This window comes from Thermobia domestica, chromosome 1 (assembly GCF_964235325.1).
Source record: "Thermobia domestica chromosome 1, izTheDome1.hap1.1, whole genome shotgun sequence".
Classification (NCBI taxonomy): Eukaryota; Metazoa; Arthropoda; class Insecta; order Zygentoma; family Lepismatidae; genus Thermobia; species Thermobia domestica.
This window is the reverse complement of record NC_137454.1, coordinates 393308815-393335418: the sequence shown is the minus strand read 5'-3', so window position 1 is coordinate 393335418 and position 26604 is coordinate 393308815. Positions and strand designations below refer to the sequence as shown.

Sequence of the window (26604 nt, the reverse complement as noted above, 5' to 3'; positions counted from 1 at the left end):
ACACAGTACACTATACCATAAGATCATAATATAAGATCGGAGTATATGTTATGTAACAATATATATGTTACATAACACATATAATCAGAATAACACAGACAGAATTATAACTTCAGCATTCTAGACAGTTCGGTGAAACTTGTTACAATATCATCTATTGCCTTATCATAATCGAAATAAAATTCTCTTAAATCGCTGTAATATCAAAAATTACGACTACGTGATCTCAGATCTGTTTCTGTTGGGTTTGAACTTGTTATTTTTCCTGAGCCAAGAAACTAAACTGAGTTGAGTTGATTTTGAGTTTAGCGTTCCTTTCAGCAGCGAGGCTATATGAGACGTGGACCTACTGATTAACGTGGAATCCGCACCATATGAGCTCCCGCCAGGAGTCACACCCGGGCCTCTCATGCCAAAGGCGCATATGCTAACCGCTTAGCCAGGACAGAAACTAAACTCTCAAGGATTATATTTCAGGTCACTATACTTTCGTCTCCCTTTTATATTCCACAATAGGAAGCGTGTTGCATTTTACTATTATTTTTGCTTGCACCGACATGACACTGAAAGTGGCATGGCCTATTCTTACTCTATAGGGGACGTGATCCGTAACAAAATTTTAGTGAAACGCTCACAGATCTTGATGTATGCAGATTGCCGCCGTAACTGTTCAAAAGAATATTATTGGTCACATACATTCTCCACATATTTTCTCTTCCTTCTGACCTCCTCTCTTATTTCAAATTTACATTTCGCCTTTCTTGTTGATTTGGCCCCTGTTTGGGCGGCGATTGCCGCCTAGCCACCTGGGCCAGTCTCCGGGCCTACTGGCAATTATAGACCAATATCCTTTGTACCAATTATATATATTGTAAATTGTATGAAAAATCAACTCACCAATAACTTTGAAAATAATAATTTAATTAATTATGCGTAATATGGGTTTTGGAAAGATATGTTCATAATCAACGCTGTTGAAAAAGTTGTTAGATTTAAGCAAGTCATTTAATACTGTTTCACATGATATACTGACAGATAAATTACAATATTATGGGATATGAGAAATTGAACTGCTATTGATCAGTAGAAATCAGGTAGTGTGTATACAGGGTATCTACTAAAATTCCAAAATTAATTTTCGTGACTTTTTGTGACCTTTTCTTTACCAAACTATAAAATTTCATAACATTCAAAAAGTAATAACAATACCTATATTCTTTAGCACTTATATTTATATTATCTCTACTTTCAAAGGCTGTTCTCTGAAGTGATAAACAAACAAACAAACAAAAAAAAAAAAAGGTGTCTTTTCACATCACTTTTAGTATATTCACTGTATATAATCTGTTTTGTTCGGTATCTAACCAACAGCAAATACTCACAAATAATCTTAAAATTATATATCTAAATATACATAAATTGACAAATCCTTTAAAAATGCCATACTGATTGTAAACACTTATACTGATGGATTCTATCTCTCTTTTAAGTTGGCTAATATTGTTTTTACTTTTTTTAAAGCTTTTTCGATCTTCTGAAGTGCTTCAACTTCCTCTCTGCTCCTTCTCCTTTTCTTCTTCAACTCTTTAAGCTATTCTGCTTCTATTTTGATTTTGTTTTGTCTTTCGTGTTCCTCATTGAAATTTTCATGCATGCGATAGAAGCGTGCTTTGCTTGCGATTTGGTAACGTCTAAAGCCGACCATAGACATTTTTGACGGTTAATTTTGATGTTTTATAGAACAAAATTTTCGAATCTCTACTTATATTTGTACAGATAAAAAAAAAATCGTGACTCAAAATCTAAATTTTGTGACTTTTTCTTGATTTTCATGACCGTTTTTTGATTTGGTGACTTTTGGGTGGCTTTTGTGACTTTCGTGACCGATAAACACCCTGGTATACAAAATAAACAGTCAAGCATTCTTGATGTACTAACAGGAGTGCAGCAGAGAAGAGTAATTGGACCATTATTATCTGTACCGATGACGACATTTATGACGAAAGGCAATAATATTAGCACAATACAAACAAAGAGTAATGAGGCAATAAATAAGTTTGCCACTTGGCTGTTTCACAATAAATTAAAATTGATCCATAATAAAACAAAGATATTATACTTTTATATCAGTAGTTTCATGATTAACACAGACTGTTCCTCAGTTAATTTATTAGGGAAACATTTATATGCAAAATAAACTGAAATGTGCTTAATATACAACTATGAAAAAATATATATCAAGAGTAGTGAATGTATTACGCAAATTAAAGATGTCTGTAAGTAAAAATTTATTAATAATCACTGCATATTATGCATACTTCCTTTCTCATTTGACATATGACATTTTATTATGGGGTAATTCTTCTGGGACACAAACAGTAATTGAATGGCCAAAAAAACTATTAGAACAATAACAGGAATTCCAGAGAGAGAATCTTATAGACAATTTCTCAAATATTTGGAAATAATTACTATTTCTCCATGTATATACCAAACTGCCCTACGTATATCAAAGAAAAGAGTGTAGGTTATGTTGCTCGAAGTTCCGTTCACTCACACGATACTAGGTACAAAAATGAAATCGATCTTCCTATGTCAGACTGAATGAAACCCAAAATACTGTACTGTAAGTATACTAGAATGAAGTTGTATAATCTATTACCATCTACAATCAGAGAAATAGAGATTAAGAACTTTGAGAGCTTTTGTAAAAAGTGCTTAATAGACACGTGTATATAAAATATTATAGAATTTCAGAAAGAAATCGGTGAATTACAGTAGGAAACTTTATGTATAAAAATGTTTGAATGTTTTTGGTAAGAAGTAGTTAGTAGGCAAGTATTATAGACCTAGAATTACAGAAAAAACATTCTGACTTAGAGTAGGAAACATTACATATAATGTAATTGTAAATATTAACATATGTCCAAACTTAAATGTTGACGTTGTCTATTACAACATCTTGTTAAGCGACAATAAATAATTCTTATTGTAATATTATTCTTATGACGTAGGAGCATGCTTTTCCAATGAGACAAACAACAGAGAGAAACATAATGAAGAAAGGGAGGATGAGGTAGGAGAATGGAATGAGCAAGTGTTCCATCAGTCCATGAATCATGTGTCATAAGTCATGAATCCATGAATACTTACACACTGGCATGGAATAAGTAAGTGTTCCAAGAATCCATGAATCATGAATCATAAGTTGTGAACCTATGAATAACCGTACACTGGCATGGAATAAGCAAGTGTTCCATGAGTCCATGAATCATGTATCATAAGTCATGAATCCATGGGTACTCGCACACTGGCATGGAATAAACAAGTGTTCCATGAATCATGAATCATAAGTCGTGAATCCATGAATATCCGTACACTGGCATGGGTTAAGCAAGTGTTCCTTGAGTCCATGAATCATGAATTGTAAGTCAGAAATCGTGAATCCTTGAGTACTCGTACACTGGTATGGAATAAGCAAGTGTTCCCTGAGTCCATGAATTATGAATCGTAAGTCAGAAATCGTGAATCCTTGAGTACTCGTACACTGGTATGGAATAAACAAGTGTTCCCTGAGTCCATGAATTATGAATCGTATGTCATAAGTAGTAAATTCGTGGGTATCGTACACTGCTAACTTTATGTATGTATGTATGTATGTATGTGCCCGCAAAATCATCGACTTTGCTATCAATGTTTTTGTTTGTCAATCTCCCTTTACCCTATCCGTGTTCTTTCTGTGATTAGGAGTAGCAAATTTTGACGTAACAGTGCATTGAGTTGGAAATTATTGGTTTACAAATTGAGACAAATAGATATCATGTTAAATCTACAAACTGACAGCAGATGAGGTTTAGGGGTGGTATTCTCGGGTTTGATTATCGATGATAGTTCATATAGTTTGGATTCCATTCCAAGTTATAGATCAATACCTCGCATAATCTTGCTGCTGAGAACGGTCTCTAAACTCCAAATTAACAAATCTACAAGAACAGCGAAAAGTAATTGCCTATTGAAAATCTTTTACAACTCTTGTAAATATTATTGAATTTTCATGAAACAAATTGTATTTTAAGGCGGAGAGCATAGTGTCTCAATGATAGAGCTTAGTGAAATTTAATAGTAAAAAAATGTTAATAATTGCTATTTTAACTGCCAAGAAAGGATTTTAAAAACCTTAATTCACACAAGGTTGAAAGCAAGTGTTTGAAAAATATACTGTTACTTCTAACTTCCCTAGGAACTTACATTAGACATATTTATTCCTTAGGACGTTATTAAAAAAACCTAAACATGAATCATTCACATAAGAACGTCTAGGAGCATTAAAGGATATACTTAAAAGTAAAAAGGAATTGTTCTTCTACTCCTGGAGATCTGGCAAGGAAAAATGAAATTTAGAACAGATATTCGTAAAGGAATATTTAATAAAACTTACAACCTGACAAGTTGATCATTAATATTTGAAGTCCAAGGAACAGGTAGGTGACCAATCAAATTGCTCTCCAAAGGCATATCACAAGCGTCTTTCAGGGAGAGTCCTTGAAATATTATATATACATTTATAGCACACAAAGTTCACTTCATTTTATGGAACATTGCATTTTGAAATCTCTTTGTTACCGGTTAAGAAACTTGCTGCATGCAGGAAGCAATTGATCATTACTATTTCGTAACAAAGTATGGATATCATGTAACTCCTGTTATTTGTTATTTAATTGTGAGTGTATTTACTTTCTGTACTCACCCTGATGTGGTCTCGTAGTTTTACTTATACAGCTATATACTACTTAATAGCAGATGCAACATACATTCGTTCTTCCTGTTCTTTACTTGTTCTATATAAGTAAAAGGTGTCTCCTTTTCAACTTCTGAAATGTCCGCCATTTCTGTTTTAGTAAGGTGGCAGCACTGAACGTTGCACGGAACGCTGAATGGCGCATGATCCTTACCTGTTTTTTGTACGGGTAGGAATGCAGCGCTCACAACATTTATACTAAGTTTTCACTACGACAACACGCTGATCCGTTATTAAGTGTTCCATTCTCGTGCAGATAGCAAATGACTATCATTCGCTATTTCGCGCTCCGTGCCTACTAACTACAAAGACAACTGGTTAAAATCTTGTAATGTTCAGTGTTGCCAACATACTAGAACGGAAATGGCGGGCGTTTCAAAAGATGTGTTTTTTTATGGAACACCCTTTATTTTCAACGTTAACCTATTTCATCTCCTACATAAGATATTTGTGGAAGACACGTTCCTTCTGGTTTTAAGTCACAATAATACATATTTGGCAGAGTCAAATCGAGAAGTGGGATTAAGTTGTTCTTACTGAGAAGTAGAGAAGTGATTCGTTTTAAGTCTTAGACCAATTTTTCATTTTATTCCACCAAAACATAGTTTCTCCTTTTTAGTAAATTTTATAAAAGTATTGTTCATAGCTATAGGTCCGCGTGGATACAAAATATAGCATCTGTTTTCGGACCCTCATCGGCTACAATTTATTCCTCACCGGGAACCGCATCTGCAGATAATAACATTTGCAGGACCGTTTGTTCTATAACAATTGTGATTTCAAAAATAATTTCTAAAGATAATAATTGTAAATGCCTACCTTACAGTTTGCTCAATCTTTCGATAGGATATCGATCAAATTCATCATTAAATAAAATCCTTTCGGATTGTAAATTAATACGTTTGCTAAAATGTAGACACAAACCACGAAAATAACGAAACAAATGTTTAGTTGCTTAAGATTCTCTCCATATTTCTAGTAAGAAAACTAAGTTGGTAGTGTACTCATATAATTCAGACCTCATTAATTTATATTCATCTCATTACTTATAGCACATCTTCTTATTGTTCACCTCAACCATGTAGGTTGGTGGGCAACATGGAAATTTTAAAACTTTTCTCTCCCTTGCGAGAGCTGTTTTATAAATAAGGCATCTTCTTCGTAACTGCATCTAAATATTCTATCTTTGGTCTTCCTTTTGCCTTTCTATCAGCACGGTGATCCAATCAGAGTGCCGAATAAGATGGTCAAACATGCTGTTTATTTTTTCTATTATCTTCATGATTTGTCGTCCTTCATTAGCTTCCTTTAGTACGTCTTTATTCCTTTTTCTTTCGGTCCATGATATGCACCAACACCACATTCCAAATGCTTCCAGCTTAGATATTTCAGCTTTTCTCAATGTCCACGTCTCTGATCCGTAAAGCGCCACGCTTCATGCCAGAGTCTTAATAAATCGTTTTCGAACCTCCTACGACACATAATCGCCTTTATTCAGTAAGCAAAGCGTGATAGACAATAGAATATCATTGAGAGAAAAGAATGAGCCAACTTAACAAACGCAAATAGAAAAGTCAAGAAAGAAAAAGAAAGGGAAATCGAATAAAACACAATTTTATTGACTAGAAATTGTACTAAACACACTTTAGTACAAGAAGTCAGTAATTAAAGTACTGCGAGAAATTATCATAAAAGGTCTTGTGCTTTTACGAGAATCTACAATTTTATCCCCAAATAAAGTAAAAATATATGCGCAGAAAGCTTTATTGTGCGGACACCCGCGAATATGTCTGTGGATATCCGCATCCGCGCAGACCTCTATTCATAACAGTTTCTTTTTTACGGTTATTATTTTCAACATTTTAGTCCTTATTCAACATCCTACAATCAATTCTTTTGCTACTAAATTGCTTAACTTGAAAATACTACATGATTTCCATGTGTGAGCTTATTTGATTTTCGATTAACATTTTACAAGGCTTACAAGAGTTCATTCAAAATTTATGATAATAATAATGTAAAGAGATCTGTGTTTATCGATTATTGATTGTATTGATTTCCCACCCATCGATCTATCAATTTATTGAAAAACGAGCAACTTTGTCCACCAGAAGGAAATCGACATTATTTTTGTGAGATTGCTCTTTTTCCTGTTCAGTTGCATAAAACTGTTTTGTCTGCATTAAGAATAATAAACACACGGAAGAACAGTTCTTAGTAACGGATTCATTCTCGTCTGAGAATTTAGATTATGTTTTCTTCCGGACTTTTATGGTTTTCTTGCAGAATGGAAGAAGTGTTTGTTTATCTGTGCCAGTGTATATTTTTATGTAATAAAGCTGAGAGTCCCTTTTCCGATTATCCAACCATCTCTGATATCAAGTACCTGTCAACACGTGGCCCGAGTCAGCAACATCAGCAGGAAATTTTGGATTTTTAAAAACCCAGGGAAGCCCGGAAGCAGGGAGTTAGTCGCATAGCTGAAGTTAAAGGAGGCCGGGAGAATCATTGCCGTCAGTTACAGTCGGTCGGTGGAGACTAGATTAGCTGTAATAGTCTATCGATTGACATTAGCCCAGTGGTTAGCGAGACGGTCGAAAACTAGTCAGTCGAACAGACAATCAGTCTTTTTAACAGTCTGTCATCGTTTGTCTGAAGTACTGCCAGTTTCAGGCTAACTGTTCAGACCTTTTGGACTTCTGTACGCCTAAAGCGGAACAAGAATACATCGTACACTGATCTTCAGAGGACAACGAGGAGCCAAGCAGATCATGGAGACTCGATAGACACTGTAATCTCAGAATTCTTTCCTTTCCACTTCCTTTCCCAATAATCTCTCATCAATTTTCTTAAAAATGCTCATTTTTATTTCTTTTGTTTTAAAACGGATGTCGATCAATTCTGGTACCTTATCTACCAATGAGTCACATCCCATTGTTCTAATCAACGACGCAACTTAGTTTAATTCTTCTTTCAATTTAAGTACCCATAAAAATATATATAAGCTTCGGACGGGTGAAGAAAGACTTTTGCAAGGCATAGTCCCACAACTTTTCCGTTTAAAGGGCCACGTATATGGCCTCTAAGAAGTATTAAACCAGTCTGCTATCTATTGAGGTAATAAATACTTAATTAACTGACATTGGTTACCTATATCTAAATATATTTGTAATAACTTAATTAATTTTACAGCAAAATGATAAGCTAGAGCGAAAATTATATGAAAATATTGTATTGTCACCAGATTTATGTAATTCTACAAGTTTCCGAGCTTTAATTAGTATGGGTTTACGCAGTGGCGGCGATTGGACGCTAAAAGTGGGGGCGGGAGCAAGACATAATCTGAATATTTGTATATCAGTGTTAGTTTTCCTGATTGTTTCTAACATTTTGTTTGACGAACGTTTGTATAACTAATAGGATACTATCTTTTTCAGTTAAAATACCGTATATCTTATTTCATATTTTATTAAGTTAATTGTAAATTAAACATGACTTTCTTACAAGACTGTCTATATTCTTTATTATAAATTAACGAGAATTGTTACAGTTTCGGAAGTATATCACTTCCTTCTTCAAACTACTATTCCAACTGAAATCATAGATCTATGATTTTAGTTGGAATAGTAGTCTGAAGAAGGAAGTGATATACTTCCGAAACTGTAACAATTCTCGTTAATTTATAATAAAGAATATAGACAGTCTTGTAAGAAAGTTATGTTTAATTTATGTTTAAGATGGACACAAGGCCTTTTTATAAAAATAAGTTAATTGGCAAGAGCAACATAAATAGCCCTTTGTACTCTTAAACAACGAAAGTGAAAGAAAAAATTTGATTCCTTGCTCATGAGCATCTTAAAATTCTGTCTCGAAAATTGTGAGGTCAGATTATTTAATAACAAATTTGCAAAACATATAAATAGAAAGGCTAATATTAATCATAGTGATGAATAATGAGGCTTGTTTTGAAAAAGTTACGTTGAAAGTGGGGATTAATGAACAACTTATATTTTTAATTTCACACAGGTCATTAAATATACAGTATGTTATTACCCTTAGGAAATGAAAGACAGTAAATACTACAAGCATATGCTATGACATTTAAAGAAATACGCAATCGCAATATTAATTGCTTTGAATTTAAATTAAAACGCAATTCCTGTAGCTTTCTTAATTGCACGGGAAGACAAATAACCAATAAATACTCACGCAACGACAAATATTATATGGCACTATTTTTTCTATGAACTAGTAATACATACAAAAACTTTACATTTCCAAATGAAACTATATACATTAAGGAGTCAGTTAAAAAAATGGGAATCGCCGCTCCTGGGTTTATGTATTTCTACAAGTTTCCGAGCTTCCATTAGTGTAGAAGTGCGTGAAATTTAAGTCTAAGATTAAGGTTTAACTCTAACAATTAGAAAAGTAAACTAATTAAAAGAAGGCGAGAAAGTGAAGAAATTATGATGGAAGAAGTTTATACATTATAATTATGTAGGCGCACAAGAGGATGATTTAAATAAACAATAAAATTGGTTACTTACTAATAAATCCTCCTGTAGGAGCACTAAATACTCTCCAAACGTATCGGAACAACAAGCTAATTCCGTCTTAAGTGGTAAGATAACAAGGATAAAAATGGATGAAAGATTTTAAATCAGATTTAAACTTCCATTTCACAGCAGCATACGTTAAGTATATTAAATATTACCGTTATGCCGATGACATTTTACTACTTATACATGATAAAAATACACTTTTACAAATATTTGAACAGTTCAGTAATCAGCATCCTAGGCTGAAATTCACACTTGAACTTGAATCCGACAACTGTCTCCATATGTTTAGATTTACTGATTACCCGATCACATAATAAACTTATAACAAAAGTATATCGAAAACCTATTGCGGGCACTACTTTCATACATCAACAGTCAACCCATCCACCACTGTACATGGCCAATATTTGGAAGAATTTCTTTCGTAAGTCATTATTAATTTTTTTATAGTCCAAATGATGTCAATGAAGAAATACAGTTTTTATATGAAGTAGAAAAAAAAAGACCAGGAATATGTTGAATGGCTTACAAAAGTGGTTTAATCAAATAAGCAGATCGGTGCAAGCTTCTAAAACAGTTATCCCCAAAGAAGGAAAAATGTGGATAGAAATTCGTTACTTTCCAAAATTATCGACAAAAATTGAAGGCATTCTTGCAAAGCATAACATACCTGCTTCCAGTATACCCGCAAAAAGTTTAGGAACACATCTTACCAGCTTTAAAAGTGACTTCGTTGATCCACTAAATAAGTCAGATATTTATCGTGCTCAATGCGAATGTGACTTCATATATACAGTAGGTCAAACGAAACACAATATTAACACCCGAATTAAAGAACACATTAGATAATCAAAAAAGTCACAAGAAGAGAATATGTCGGGATTGTCGCTTTACTTAAAACAACATACATACAATATAAAGCAGGTTAATCTGATAGATAAAATAAATAAATAAATAAAAATAAAAAAAAATAAAGAATCATTGTTTATTCATAAATATAAACCGGTTTTAAGTCGGGATTTTTGGATTTTCGCAACATTGATAGAATCTGGTTTACCTACCTTTGATGTATATCTTAGATCTGGCAATAGTGACGTAACATAGACATCGCGCTTTTTTTAACTCAGCTCATTGTTTCACATGGTGCTCTGCTCGTGGTATTTTAGTATCCTTTACGTTATATTTATTTCGTGGCATGTATTCCTTTTCCCAAACCTTTTTTCTTTCATTTGCTTTTATCCTTTTATCTTACCAGTGAAGACTGATCTAACTTCTTGTTCCGATACGTGTAGAGAGTGTTCAGTTTCCGCACTAGAGGATTTATTGGTAAGTAACAATTAATTTTGTTGTTGTTGTTGTTGTTAAGTTTATACATTGTTTAATTTGGGCTCACAATTATAAAACAGATCTAAAGGAAACTTCAATTTAAGAGGCTAAAAAATCGTGAATACTTTCCGTAGTTGGGTAAAACATGTTTGTATTTCTCTGTTTGCAATAATACTTACACCATTAATTTGAGGCATTTCTAATGCCGCGGGCACATAAGTAGTTCCAGGCGAACACCTGGAACAATTTCGTTTCAACGCTGGTCGTTGTCTTGACCCATGACACTTTACAGCGAAGCGTAATTCCTCAGCCATTTCAGAGCATAACGATTGCTGTAAGTAAATTAAAAAAATGCATAATTAGCACATGTTTTAGGTCCAATATAGGAGAATATGCTTCAGATGAAGTTGTACACAAAAAAAATGAAAATTCTACAAATGTATTTTACAAGATGTGGAATATTTCAAGCATAAACTATAAAACAATGGGCGCCCGCAGAAAATTTCTCAGGGAAGTGCAAAGATTTGTGTCATCATAGTACTCTCATATTTGCAAGGGCTATAGTTAGTTGATGCCTTGTACGGAACTAAACCCTCAACTTTCCTGTAATCTTTACTACAAACATAGTATTTGTCTATATAATATTAGTTTGAGCTCTGTTAGTAGTGTAATCTCACCGGTGCCTGTTAGGTGAACGTGTGGCTTCCAAAGAATAGTAAAGTCAGGAAATCAGGAGGGAAATGTATTTTACATAATCAGATAACAATGCAAACACATTCATTTGAGAATGCCTCTCACATCTCCATCTTACAAATATCTTTATGTGCATGTTCTTCCATATAGTTTTAGAGCATAATTAGACATACTCAACATTAAAATCCAGACTTTTTATCTGTTTGTACAATTACAATAAATGAAACAGAGTTTAAGGAAATAACCTTAGCTACTGCCGATTGACACACTCTGCGTACAAGTTTATATACGAAACGCAAAGAAGTCGATTAACTAATTTTGGTATATTTAAAAAGTCCTTAAATGTGTCCAAGAAAGCTAACTCGACTTATATATTAATACCGTTCTTCATTGACAGATATTGTCAGACATGTCAAAAATCACATTTAGGTTCCAAAACTCAGAGGGCAGCAAATGCCCTCCCTTGCCCTCCCCTGCGGGCGCCCATGTATAAAACTAAACTATAAAAATATATATGAGATTTTTTCACATATATGTTAGTATTAGAACCATCAGTCATATTCTTTTACAAAATTTTCCGTTAATAATTCAAAACTCGTTATATTATATAGGAAGAAAATTATATTATATTGTATTGTATTGTACTTTCATCTTTTTCATACATTATGTACAAGCATATGTACTATATGTATGGTTCGGATACGTCATATATTTAAAAACTATCTTAATTTCTACACAATATGCAATTACAACATTGCTACAAACAAGTACAAATGATTAACAGTATTTTCGTATACTGCACAATTTAATAATCTTCACACTATATATATTTTCTAATTGAGATATTGGATTATTATTATTATTATTATTATTATTATTATTATTATTAAGTATTCTGCCTTTTGGTAGGTCCTGGGACTAATTAGTTTTTTCTTGTCAATTTTTAGGTTTGAGCCTGGAAATGTTTCTTCCACGTTTCTCGATCTTCAGCTTTCTTTTTCTCAAGCGATATTACCAATATTTTCTTCTATTTTTCAAATCATCGATCACTTGTATTCTTCTTCCTATTCCTCGCTTTCCTTCCATCTTTTCTTCTATGGCGGTATCAAGAAGACAATTTCTTCGCAAGATATGTCCAATTCAATTGGCCTTTTTACGAAGGATAGAAGCTTCCTCTTCTCTCCTATCCGTTTCAGAACATCCTTATTTGTTACTCTCTCTGTCTATTTTTATTGTTTCCATTTTCCTGCAACACCACATTTCGAAGCTCTCTAAATATTTCTTGTCTAATTTCCGTAATATCCGAGTCTCTGAATCATACAGTCCAATATTTCATATATAGCACTTCACCTACTTCTTCCTTAGTCCAATATTGAGCATGCTAGTTAAGAGTGATCTTTTCTTGTTGAATGCTTCTTTAGCTATGACAATTCTTGACCTGATCTCTTTGGTACAGTAAGCGTTTCTCCTCAAAATACTTAACAGAAATTTGAAATGGTCAACCTCTTCAAGTACTCTTTGTTCTACTCTGATCTGTAACGGAACATTTCCACGGAAAATTCTCATGATTTTCGATTTTTCGGTGTTGATTTCGATTCCATATAGTTTTCCAGTGTCAACTATTTTGTCTTTCATCTCCTGTAGTCTTTTTTCGATTCTAGCTGTAATAACGGTATCATCCGCATATCTGATCTTGTTAATGATCATGCCCTCCAATCTTGAAATCCCCAATTCCCACTACCGAATAAAAATGGGAAAACAAGAAAATTCTCTGACCAGTTTTCTAAACTTTTCCGTACTTTCTGCTAGGTTAATTTTGGTTCTTAATTTATTATATATTCTAATTGTCATATATTTCTGACCTTCGTCATATAATGAAGCATTATGACGAAGCATATGGAAGTTTTTTGTTTATAGTGTCATATGAGTATTTATTTTCATATACTTCTGAAAGACAGCTCAAGTTTTCTTTAGCAAAGATTAAAATGTGATATATATCACATTTTAATCTTGGTGTATATATATGTATGGTGATGTTAAAATACTGAATTTTTAAATATTTCTTTACAATATTTTCTTCGCTTTGCACCTATAATAAATCTAACTGCTCTTTTTTGTAACAAAAATATATGTGTACTAGCTGTATTGTTTCCCCAAAGTATTATTCTACATCTAATGTGTGACTCCAATAGACTTGAAGAGACTGTTCGTGCAGTTACTTTGATTTGTTACAAATTTAAATGTTTAAAGAAAAGCAAATACTTCTAAGCTTATTGTCTAGTAATTGAATATGAATGTTCCATTTTAGATTTACATTTATTGACAAACCTAAAAATTTCCTGCTGGTTTTTTCTGTTTTCTGGTTTTCTTCTTTTATAATGAATGTATATTGCTATCGTTTCTTCTGTATTTATTTTAAATTTGTGTTGTGTTGAAATCATTGTCTTAAATTATTTGTTATATCCTTAATTTTAAAGATCGTCCCTTATTGGCTGTAATAGCCAAGTTCGTATGGTCAGCAAAAAGAGCTGTTTTTATTGATGGTAGCGCTTGAGGTAATCATTAACAAATATGAAAAGAACTGGTCCTAATATTGATCCTTGTGATACTCCAAAAGATATACTATTACCTTCTGATATACTGTATATGTTCTTCCTATTCCATTTTAACATGTAAATCGTACCTCTACTGATTGTGATCGGTTTTCAAAATAAGATTTAAATCAATTATTTATGCCCTCTAATACTACAATTTTCCATTTTCTTAGAAGTCCTTCGTGTGGAACTAAATCAAAAGCTCTTGTTAGATCAAAGAATATCCCAGTACTTTCAGTCTTTCCATCTAACGCTTCGTGTAACTAACTATGGCCTATGGAACCCGGAGATTCAATGCCGTGTTCACAAAAGCTCTCCACAGACTTCTATTCTTAGCCGGGGGCCACGGTGGCTCAGTGGTAGAGCGTTCACCTCTGGTGCATGGGCTCCTTGGTTCGATGCCAGCTCGCGCCATGTGAGCTTTGTGGTGGACAAACACCGTGTACAAGGGTTTTCTCGGGGTTCTCCCGTTTCCTCCCACTTTATTCATTCCTTCATTTCATTCATTACTCATCATCACCGTTTCGTTTAGCCTAACCGGCATAATCGTGGGACGTAAAACTTAAAGATTTCATTTTTTCTATTCTTAGCCAATTGGATCCAATTTCTACTTTGTATTACTATTTCTGCGAGATCCACCTTAACATTGTCCTCCCATCTGCGCCTAGGTCTTCCTAATGATCGTTTTCCGATTGAACTTCCAGTTAAAACTTTGAAAGCGTTCCTACTTTCTTCCATTCTGGCTACATGATCTGCTCACCTCAGCCTCCTAGACTTGATGATCATAACAATGTTTGGTAAACCGTATAAATTATGTAGTTTCTCTTTATGAAATTTCCTTCATTTCCCATTTCTGTTCCTCTTGCGTCTGAGTATTTGTCTCAGGATCTTGTTCTCAAATATTTTCAGTCTAAGTTCTTCCTTCAGAGTAAGCGACCATGTTTCGCAACCATACAGAACAACAGGCATGATTATTGTTTTGTATATTTTAAGCTTCAAATTCCTCGACATAATTCGCGACAAGAGATTTTGAACCGAATAATAACACAAATTCCCTACTTTTAGTCGACATTTAATTTCTTCGTGTATGTATTATTTATAACTAAAAATAACCGAAAACCATTTTGCGCATCAGATGTAATGTCATACTTTCCAAAATAATATGTAAGCTGATTATTCATTCCTGATTCTGTGATTTTTGGAGAAAATTGAGAGTTGTGAAACTGGCCTATAATTACCTATATCTTCTCTTGGAATAACTTTTGCTTTATCAGAAAGCATGGTGGTTCTGTAATAAATTTAGAATTAATTTTCACAATAGCTGGAGGAACCTAATCTAGTCGTGGGAATCTCCTTTTATTTTTCAACAATATATATATTTATATTTTTGTGTGTGTATCACTAACTGATACGGGTTTCAGAAACAGTGTTGTTTCATAATTACGTAATTTGGGAATTTGTGTAATGTAGTAGCTTTCTCGTAGCAATATTGTTAATTTTGTTGACTACATCAAAGAAGTAGTTGTTAAAAAAATAATAAAAGCTATGAAAAGAGCACGATAATAATACTAATAATACTAATAATAATAATAATAATAATAATAATAATAATAATAATAATAATAATAATAATAATAATAATAATAATAATAATAATAAAGCGCGTGAAAGCAGAGAATAATTTACTATTATCTATAAAAAAATTTGAAGTCATGTCAAGCCGAACAAATTATTGCGATGGTCATTTTATGAGTTATTGTTATGTTTGGTTTGTCGCGACTTCAAAAAATGTTTATACATAATAATAAATTACTTTCTGCTTTCAAGCGCTTTCTTCTTCTTCTTCTTCTTCTTCTTCTTCTTCTTCTTCTTCTTCTTCTTATTATTATTATTATTATTATTATTATTATTATTATTATTATTATTTGCCTTTTGGTGCCCTATTTTTTAAAGAAGAGTTTGTATTGTTTGCTTTTTAGTGAGTTTTTGAAGTTCGGTTGTTTTCCTTATGTCTTTATTTTTTACTTTTTAGTGCGTTTTTGAAGTCGGTTGTTTTCCTTATTAAAAAGTCTTTATTTTCTACATCTAGTGCGTTTTTGAAGTATGTTGTTTTCCTTATAAAAAGTCTTTATTTTCTACTTTTTAGTGCGTTTTAAAGTCGGTTGTTTTCCTTATAAAAAGTCTTTATATTATATTTTTAGTGCGTTTTTGAAGTCAGTTGTTTTCTTTGTAAAAAAAAAAAAGTCTTTATTTTCTACTTCTAGGGCATTTTTGAAGTATATTGTTTTCCTTATAAAAAGTCTTCATTTTCCACTTTCTATAACGTTTTTGAAGTCGGTTATTTTCCTTATTAAAAAGTCTTTATTTTCTACTTTTTAGTGCGTTTTAAAGTCGGTTGTTTTCCTTATTAAAAAGTCTTTATTTTCTACTTTTTAGTGCGTTTATGAAGTCGGTTGTTTTCCTTATAAAAGTCTTTATATTATAATGTTTAGTGCATTTTTGAAGTCGTTGTTTTCCTTATAAAAAGTCTTTATTTTCTACTTTTAGTGTGTTTTAAAGTCGGTTGTGTTCTTTATTAAAATCTTTATTTTCTACATCTAATGCGTTTTTGAATTATGTTGTTTTCCTTATAAAAAGGCTTAATTTTCTACTTTTAGTGTGTTTTAAAGTCGGTTGTTTTTCTTATTGAAAAGTCTTTATTTTCTACTTTTTAGTGCGTTTTTAAGGTCGGTTGTTTTCCTTATAAAAAGTCTTTATTTTCTACTGTTTAGTGCGTTTTCCAAGTCACTTATTTTTCTTTTAAGTTTTTTTAGTTTTTCCATTACTTAGTAGCTTAATTAAATACCAAAACTAAAGGCACGGACAAACTCCGTACAAACTCCCTACGTGAAGAAATGCGTATTAATTAATTATCTAATTATTGATTTTTTTTATTATAAGCAAAGTCTTTCTTGAGAATATTTTACTACATTAGTGAAAACCACAACAAAATATCACGTACTCTAATATGTAATTAACCTTTTGTGCATGAGATAGTGTTCCAAATCGCAAGGATATCAATTGCAGAGGACCTGGTCTAACTCACTTCACAGCTGATAGTTGAGGCTAGCAGATGTCCAAAAGATGTCGGAATTCTTAGAATCAGACAGGTATTGAGATGAGATAGTGAAGATTAGATTCTTCAATGATTAACTTCCTTTATTTCTCAGTAATTACATGCAAATGCTCGTGTATTTTTTGAATAGTTTTGATATGTGTTATATCTATTTTTGCTAATTTTGTATGCCTCTTTTTAGTTCTTGTTTCACTAACTTTTTTTTGTCTATATTTCTGTTTGAAGTTCCTCCGCAGGCTACTAACAATATTGCACAAATCTTATCCTCCCCGTGCAAAGAACGGGTATTTCATCTAGTAACTAATAATTTGCTGAAATCTAACTGAATTATACAGGTAAACTTGCTGCAGACAAGTTTGGCATAAGCTTGCGACAGGTTTAAAATACTATTTCGAACGCCACTGGTGATACTTGAGTGGCACTTTATAAAAGATATTACACTTAAAATACTTTAACAAAATTCGATTAGTTTATAAATAGAAATAACAACAAGGAGGATTATTTGTTACTATAAAAACTACTATCTTGGGGTTAGTTCCTTACCCTGTCAGTCTGGGCATTCTTTTTAGAATTCCAACAAAACTCCAAAATAGCAACAACAATGGCCAATGCAAGGCCACATAGCAATACAACAAACACACCACCTGCAAAGAAAGACAATAGCTTCAATAAGTGTTTTCTCCATCTTTTAACGAATTTCTTTTAGAAACACATCGACAGAGCACCTGAATTATTACCATCTATAGGTTCTTCTTTTGCGTTCCACACACCCGTGAAGCGATCAATAAATAAAAATAAAAACAAAATAATCTTATGTGCTTTTAATAAGTTCAAATAAGCAGTCAATTGGGTCACAGACCAATTGTCTCGGTTTTAACGAATTAGCAGACACGTATACATTGTGTAGTTGTTAAAAAAATAACTGACAAGATTCTACAACAGTGGCAAGTGTTAGCATCTTCCTGACTCGGAAATCCATTCGAAATATGATCAATCATCTTATACCGCTGACTTAGCACCTAGTCCTCTTTTCAAAATATGTGCCATTTGACTGCTTTCAAAACTAAACAAAAAATACCTTGAAATGATACAGATTTGACTATATTCCAGACACCCATTGCGCTGTAATACACGTACTGCTAAGTATTCCAGGAATGTTTCCGGCAATAGCACAATCATTTAGATTATTGCTAAATGATCGCTTAAATTAGATTAGGCTTATATTAGAACCTAGCCTAACCCAAACAATGGAGTTATTTTAAATGTGATGCAGTCATTAGTGCGTATGTAGTCAAACATTTATTTTTTACAGCTGATTAAATTTAAGTTGTCACATTTCGTATGTGTAACAAAATATACTAAATACATATTGAGAATTCTGGCTATCAATATATCATTCTTGAATTACATTAAAACTTTAGAAAGCAGGCAATTGAAAGACGGAAAATATGCAATTGATAACCTTCCATTTAGCACAGAGCAGTTAGTCTTTTGGACGTCTAAGGGAAATTAGTCCCGGGATGATCCATTTTTGCCAGTGGACCTCTCGTGAAAATGCAGATGCCCGCTTATGACCCAGAAATAAAACTTCCGATCGGATTTCTGTGGCTCTTTGGGGAATAATTATGACATAATATTCGGATATCGAGATATAAGGACCTAATTGAAATCCAAAGGAAATCCCGTGAATATTTCCATTACCTTTAAGATTTCTAATGCGAGTCTCAATGTCCCAGACAGATATGGGACTTCTGCACGCCCAAATATTGTAATATGATATTTCCAGGGCAATTATGAGATTTCTAAAAAAACACTCCGTACAATGCTGTGCTGTGTATGCTAATTTGCCACCTCAGATTACCTGACTTTTTCAATAGTGTGATAGTCTATATTGCTTTCAATTTTTATCTTCTTGTCAGGGACTTGAAGATGATCTATTCACAATCGAAAACCTTACTATTTATCTTGCCTTTCAGCACTGTATATATTATACGTAGCTTTGTAACTATTTACAATATTTTAAATTGAGTCTCCATTTGAATTCCATTGTTCTAGCCAGTATATAGTATCAGTATTTATATGCAGCAAATATCTCAGAATTTGAGTAATAATCTTGATGATCTTGATCTTGAACCCTGCTATGGGTTTTTATTTATTACTATGGGGAAGTCTTATTAAGCTAAAATCCTTTGGTTGTTATATGTTGAAATGGATAATTATACATTATTAAATGATGATTTTTCATATTTTATGATTTTTATTGTGTCCAGTAAAATGCTTAGAAAATATTAGTTGAATTGCTAGGTTTTGGTTTAACGTCTCTAAGTAGTTGCCTTAATAATTATGCTATTATTTTTTAATGCTGATTTTTTTAACAGTTTCCATATGTAGATTTACGGACTCGTCTGAGAAAAATATTTGTTTCTATGTACTTATATATACAGGGTGTCCCAAAAGTAATTGTGAAAAATGAAATCACAGATTCCCGCCTTCAAAACAACAAAAAAGTTTATATGACATATAGTCTGGAAGTGGACACGGGCATAGCTAGACAGCTTCGAATGTGGGGGGAGGGGGAAAGGAACTTCACACTTAGGGAATGGAACTTGCCGATTTACAAAACTGCATTGAAGATGCATGTGAATAGTTAAGCAACACACCGGGAGTCATGGAATGCATTCGAAACTCACGATTAGCACACTGCATAGATGTTGGAGGACAGCATTTTGAATATCTTCTGTAGGTATGTGTATTGTTAGCACGTATGACCTAGTAGTATGTAATGTTATTCTGTGTAAGATGCTACAAAGACAGTACGTCGTAGTGTATTCTGCCTGTTATTTCATTACATGAGACCACTAGTTGCACTTGTTCTTATATGGGGGGCGCGTTCACCTCCGGTGCTTGGGGTCCCTGGTTCGATCCCAGCTCGCGCCGTGTGGACTTTGTGGTGGACAAACACCGTGCTCGTGGGTTTTCTCGGGGTTCTCCCGTTTCCTCCCACTTTCTTCATTCCACCATTTCACTCATCTCTCATTATCACCGTCTCCTTTAGCCTAACCGGCATAACCGCGGGACGTAAAACTTGAAGATTTCATTTCATTTCACTTGTTCTTATTTCTACCCTCTCTCTCTGTAAGTTTCTATCTGGTATACATTTACAATTGTCCCTGAGATTATGCAAACACGCTAAGTGATCTTTGCTTTGACTCCCATTGTAGATGTGCGTGCAATCGAGCCATGGATAACTTTTTTCTGTATTATTTCCATCTTTAGTGCATCGTTTCATTATCCCTGCCATAGAGACATTAGGCGAATTCCTAAACGACGTATGGAGAATCTCTAGCGCATTTATGTAACACGCGTTTAACATGTCAAGCAGATATGATTTGTGTCTTTCTGAATCCCCTTCCTAGCTCCTACCATTATTCGGCTGGCAGGTGTGAAGTACCTTTCCCCCACATTCGAAGCTGTCTAGCTCCGCCCCTGTCCATTTTTGGTTAATATGTCATATAAACATTTTTTTCTTGTTTTAATACCAGGAATCTGTAGTTTCATTTTTTAGCATTACTTTTGGGACACCCTGTATATATTGAAGATTATGTCTTGGTGTTTAGTTCCATAGGCGCTTTCGCTAAATATTTTATCAGATCTTTTTATAGTTCAATTTCGTTTAATTGTGAAAATTCTATCCACTTTCTTCCGTAGTCATTATTTCGTTCTACGGATAGTGTGAGATAGTCACGAACTGAATATGAATACGTATTTTTGTTATGTATATGTTACGAATTTATTGAAATACTCTAAGATTATCCATTGAAGCTTTCCTGGCAACGTATTGCAAACAAGTCTTCTCAGGTTAGCATTCAGGTAAATACTGTTGTTTCTTGCAACGTTACGAGGGCTGACATTGTCTTCATTTTCAGGCAAATATGATGGGGCAATAGAGTGCGTGGAATATATACTTCACATTTGTGTGATTGGACTCTTCTGATGGGTGGTTGAAATGATAGAAGCACAAAATAAGCTGAATGCAAGAAAAAACGAACCTTAACAGAGACACAGGATTCCAATTGAGTCAAACATGGACACCGATCATATTCCGCTATTTCAAGCACCAATCATAAGCCGCCATTTCAAGCACCAATCATAAGCCGCCATTTCAACCATGAATCAGAAGATTCCAACCGCACACACATGAAGTATATATTCCACGCACTCTATTGCTCCATCATATTTGTCTGAAGATGAGGACAATGTCAGCCCTCGAAACGTTGCAGGGTACAACAGTATTTACCTACCTGCTAATCCAAGATGACCTGTTTACTCTAAGAATGCTTCAATATTTCAGAGGAATAGAGTATGAACATTACAGGAAAATATAACTGTAATATTCCCTCAATTTTTTTTTCTTAGAAGAAATTTCAGTTTGTATTTTTTCAAACATCTACTAGAAATGAACACTTACCAATATTTTCTACGCCTAATGCACTTGCTTTGGATTCTTTATTTTTGTCCTCCCTATTGCAAACATCTCCTGTATTCTTCCACCATTTATCATACAACATTTGGATCACTCCCTTTTCTTGTAGCTCTAAAATGGCTAACGATATTTTATCTCTCCAAGGAGAGCCTGTGTACATACAAAGATAAATATTTTATTATACATTCATGTCATGTACTGGAATTCAAAGATTTTTTTGCGATATATACAGGGTGGTAGGTAACTCCACCGACAAACTTTGGGAGGTGATTCCTTATATGAAATAAAAAAAAAAAGGTCTAATAAACATGGGACGAAAAACGTCTCTTTTCAGAGTTATGTACCGCCAAAAATTCGAAAATTCACGTTTCGAAACGCTCTGTCTTAGAAACTACGGGACCGATCCCAAGCGGTTTAAGGAAAGGAAGTAGTATGCGAACTATCTAAATATCCATGTTTCACCATTCTCCGTTATCGGCGAAACGAACTGTAAAAAGAAAATTGAGGTATAGGGATACTCCTTTAAGTACTAATAACGCGTTCGTTTCGCCGATAACGGAGGATGGTAAAACATGGATATTTAGATAGTTCGCATACTAGTTTTTATGTAATTCCTTAAACCGCTTGTTATAGGTCCTATAGTTTCTAAGACAGGGCGTTTCGAAACATGATTTTTCGAATTTTCGGCGGTTCATAACTCTGAAATGAGAAGTTTTTCGACCTATGTTTATAAGAACTTTTTTCTTTCATTTCATATAAGGAATCACCTCCCAAAGTTTGTCGGTGGAGTTACCTACCACCCTGTATATATATATATGTGTTACATAAATGTGTCAATATTTTGGGAACAGTTTCTTCACATCAAAATAAGAAAAAAAAAAGTATGAACCTGTGCTCAAAAGTGGATAGTTTCGGAGTTACAGGGTGCCGAAAACGTGAAATTAGTGAACTTTAGAAGTTTATAGCCCCACTATTCTGGGACCTATCGTAGTCGGGTCAAGACATCACTGAGGAATTGGTATGTAAACTATCCAAATATCCATCTTTCAGAACTTCAGATACTTGGACAATCATATTTACAAAGGCTGTTTGGGAGTACTTGATCACTCTCCGCCTACCTCTCTAAAAATTGGTGTGCAAGTACTGGAGCATTCTTAAACAGGGATGTTTCGATAGTTCACAATACCATTTCCTTCGTGATGTCTTGACCCGACTACGATAGGTCCCATAGTAGTGGAGTTATGAACTTTCACGTTTTCGGCACCCTATAACTTCGAAACTCTCCACTTTTGAGCACAGGTTCCTATAAACTTTATTTCTTATTTTGATGTACTGAATCTGTTCCCAAAATATTGTAACACATTTATGTAACCCCCCCCCTCTCTCTCTCTAAATATATATATATATATATATATATATATATATATATATATATATATATATATATATATATATATATAAGTAATATTAATATACCTTAAGGTAAATATTAAATTATCTTAAGTAATACTAATTTACCGAAAGTAGTACTTTATGGTAAATTAACAATATATGTAACAGTACTTTAAGGCAACAATGTCATTTTACTTTAAGGTAACAAACATTACTTTAAGAGTCTGACATACTAAAAATAATACAAAATTTACCATTTTACTTTTTCTTGATTTTCATAAGTGAAAGGAGATAATGAAATGCAACTTACCACAATCATAGATAATGTTATTCTACAACAGAAAATATGAACCTGAAGAGTTTCCAATGTTGCCATCCATAGAAATTACAGTGTTGCCAGGATAACATTTCCCCCAAAATCTTAGTTAAAGCAGCGACTAGAGGAACGAACTCAACTGCATTTGATTACGTTTCATGTGGTTTTAGACTCCTGTAAACTACTTTTTAAATTTTAGTTCTATTTAGTTTGTAATAAACAGAATAGTTTTAACATACAGTTATTAAAACTAAATAATAATGTTATTTAAAAAGTAGTTCACAGGATTCCTAAACAGGATTTTTCCGAACAATAAGAAGAAATACAGCAACTTCATTTCGACCCCTTCCCTGGAAATCTTCTGTCGACGCCCATGATTAATTTCTGTATATATTTTGTTTATTTTCTTATTATCATTACGCTAACTAGTGATGCATACCCAATGGGTAATGGCAAAGGCAGTTCTTGAAACGAAATGAAATCTTTAAGTTTTACGTCCCATGGTTATGCCGGTTAGGCTAAAGGAGACGGTGATTATGAGAAATGAATGAAATGGTGGAATGAAGACAGTGGGAGGAAAAGGGAGAACCCCGAGAAAACCCACGCACGCGGTGTTTGTCCACCACAAAGTTCATTTGGCGGGAGCTGAGATCGAAACCGGGACCCCACGCACTAGAGGTGAGCGCTCTACCACTGAACCACCGCGTCAGTTGTTTCTGTTTACATTTTTATAGTGTAGGGCTACACGTCATCTATCACGTGATAAAGGTCCATGAAATGAAATATTTAAATTTTACCTCCTACGGTTATGCCGGTTAGGCTAAAACAAACGGTAATGATGGGAAATAAATGCAATGGTGAAATGAAGAAGGAGGGAGGAAACGGGAGAACCTCGAGAAACTCACGAGCAGAATGTTCGTCCACCACAAAGTCCACTTGGCGCGAAATGGGATCGAACCAAGGACTCCATGCACCAGAGGTAAACGCATTACCACTGAGGATAGAGGTTCATGTATGCATATGCATACAAACGACGGGAAGACGTAGAATGCTCATATATGTATATGCTGACAAGCAGATTCAAAGTGTTAAGGTATTACGCTATGAACATGAATGAACTTCCCGCAAAGCTGAGCTACATTTGACAATTTTATTTCTATAAAGGCGCAAATGCTACTTAGGCTAGTGTAGAAATTTGTGCTATTTATTTCTAAGCAGTGGCGAGGCTTAGGGGAGACAGGGTAGACAGCGTCTACCCTTTAGAATTTTGTATGTTTCAAGCCTAAATTACTAACTTAAAATTTTGTAATTTAAAGATTCTGAACTTAAAATTTCCTGTAATTTTTTGTTTTGTTTTGTTTACTGCGATGAAACTACATCCTTTTCTAGAACATGCTTCCTCCATATGAAAGACAGAAAGCAAAGCGTCTTCGCAAAACCTTGAGCATCATCCCTCTGCTTCATCCATTTAACTTGTATCAACCTATAGAAGCGTAGGAGAAACAGCCACGTGAGAAATTAGTCCAAACCCTCGCTGTGTAGTAGTACCTGCGAAAAGGCATTTGACTTTCTGTCTATGTTTACAGGGCTGCCTATCTTTTTTATTTTAAACTGGATTTGTAACTGACAGAAACAGACAGCTATTTCTCCTTATTTATTTTTATTTTAAACCATCTTTTAAGCTCGCTCTATAAAATGTGAAATTATTATAACGTACCCTTGTTATATATATATATATATATATATATATATATATATATATATATATATATATATATATATATATATATATATATATATATTGTCTCTATTGTGTCTCCAACATCAGAATAAAGAAAGGAGACCTCACTAACCAAAAGTTGTGATGTATTGGCAATTCTATCCCTTCTATGTTTTCCGCGAGAATGACAAGAGAGAGTTCAAGCGAGATTATAACGGCTAGCTTTTCTTTCTTTCTGTCTCTGTGTGTGTTTATAAATTATTTTGTTATGTGGTGGTGGTGTTTACACGTCTGCTCATGGAATCGGATTTGATAAGCCCGATTTTAATTCCGCAGCTTATTTGCTGCATAATAATTTCTCAACGCTGTCCTTTGAGCAAAAATCGAACTTAAAACGAAACAAAGATACCATATTTGGTTTGAGCCAGCAAGATGTAAAGTGCATTCATAAGTTTCGAAATTCGTGGTACGGCAAATACGAATAGCTCTGCGGGACTGTGATAGAAGTAATTTCGAGAAGTTTTGGTTTGTGTAGAACTCCCTGACTGGTGTAAAGTTAGTTTCAAAAGAGGCATCTGAAAACCAAGTGTCACTTCTACAGCAACGGGATTATGGTTTTGCTAACAAAATGGCAGAAGAACATCGAACAAAATGGCGCATGTGTGACTTCTTAATGTGGTTTAATTGGATGCTTTATATTAGTTTGAAGCTCTTAGTTCACGAATGTATTTAAATCGAACATATGACTAAAGTTAGTAAATTTCTGGATTTAGTAACATATTTTAATGGGAACAGTCTATGTTTATCCCTATGGGAATATTAATGGTAACATTCTACCTGTTAACATTGACATTCGTATTGTAGTTACCGCCGAAGATGCACTATCATACGAAATTATAATGATGGCATATTTTGAATAACATATTGAATTGAAATGATGTGTAATGAGTCCGACTTTATACTTGCGCAATGATCTATGTATTGTGCTTTTTATTGTTACAAATTTTTCTTTTTGGATCAAAAGATCCAATATATTTCAGTCAAAAATTTTCTCGTAGGCACTAGCGCAAATCTCATGAGGGATGAGGGAGACATGTCCCGTCCAATCTTGAAACTGGAGAGGACTGTCCCCCCAATAATCCGTTTTGAATTTTTTTTTTTTGAGAGAAATGTGATGATTTATGTCCGATTGCCACAAAGGAAAGCGAGATGAAATTGATGCCCCCCAAAATAAGCCTCAAATCTGCCCGCCTTCCAATGTTGAAGACAACTCTGCTCCCCTAATCCTCCACAGCATTGTTTTTCAACTTCATAAATATTTTGAACATCGCTTAAAAAGCATTACAGGAACAGTCTTACTTGTCCCCCCATTGTTGAAGACAGATTTGCGTCGCTGCTTGTAGGCCTTATATCTAGAGTACTACACATAGTGTAGCCAAAACCAAAACTATCACTTAACTCAGTATGATGTGCTTATCCCGTAGAAAATACGAAAACTTAATTTAGAGGCCGTTCAAAAATTTTGCAGCATCGGATTCAAAAACTAATTATTGGCCAAGATTACAATCTTTTGATGGATTTTTTTGTATCATTCGTAATATT

At 33.8% G+C, this 26604-nt stretch overlaps 1 protein-coding gene across 5 annotated transcripts in view; it reads right to left on the bottom strand.

The window, feature by feature from the left end:
• Positions 1 to 26604, bottom strand: part of LOC145665261 (glutamate receptor ionotropic, kainate 2) — a 1060711-nt gene that overhangs the window by 10950 nt on the left and 1023157 nt on the right. For all 5 annotated transcript variants that reach the window (XM_081732555.1, XM_081732559.1, XM_081732565.1 and 2 more), the window contains 3 exons: positions 21560 to 21724; positions 17635 to 17735; positions 10869 to 11021 (listed from right to left, as the gene is read on the bottom strand). In XM_081732555.1, coding sequence (XP_081588681.1) covers positions 10869 to 11021; positions 17635 to 17735; positions 21560 to 21724 — 419 coding nt within the window. The remainder of the gene's footprint in view (positions 1 to 10868; positions 11022 to 17634; positions 17736 to 21559; positions 21725 to 26604) is intronic.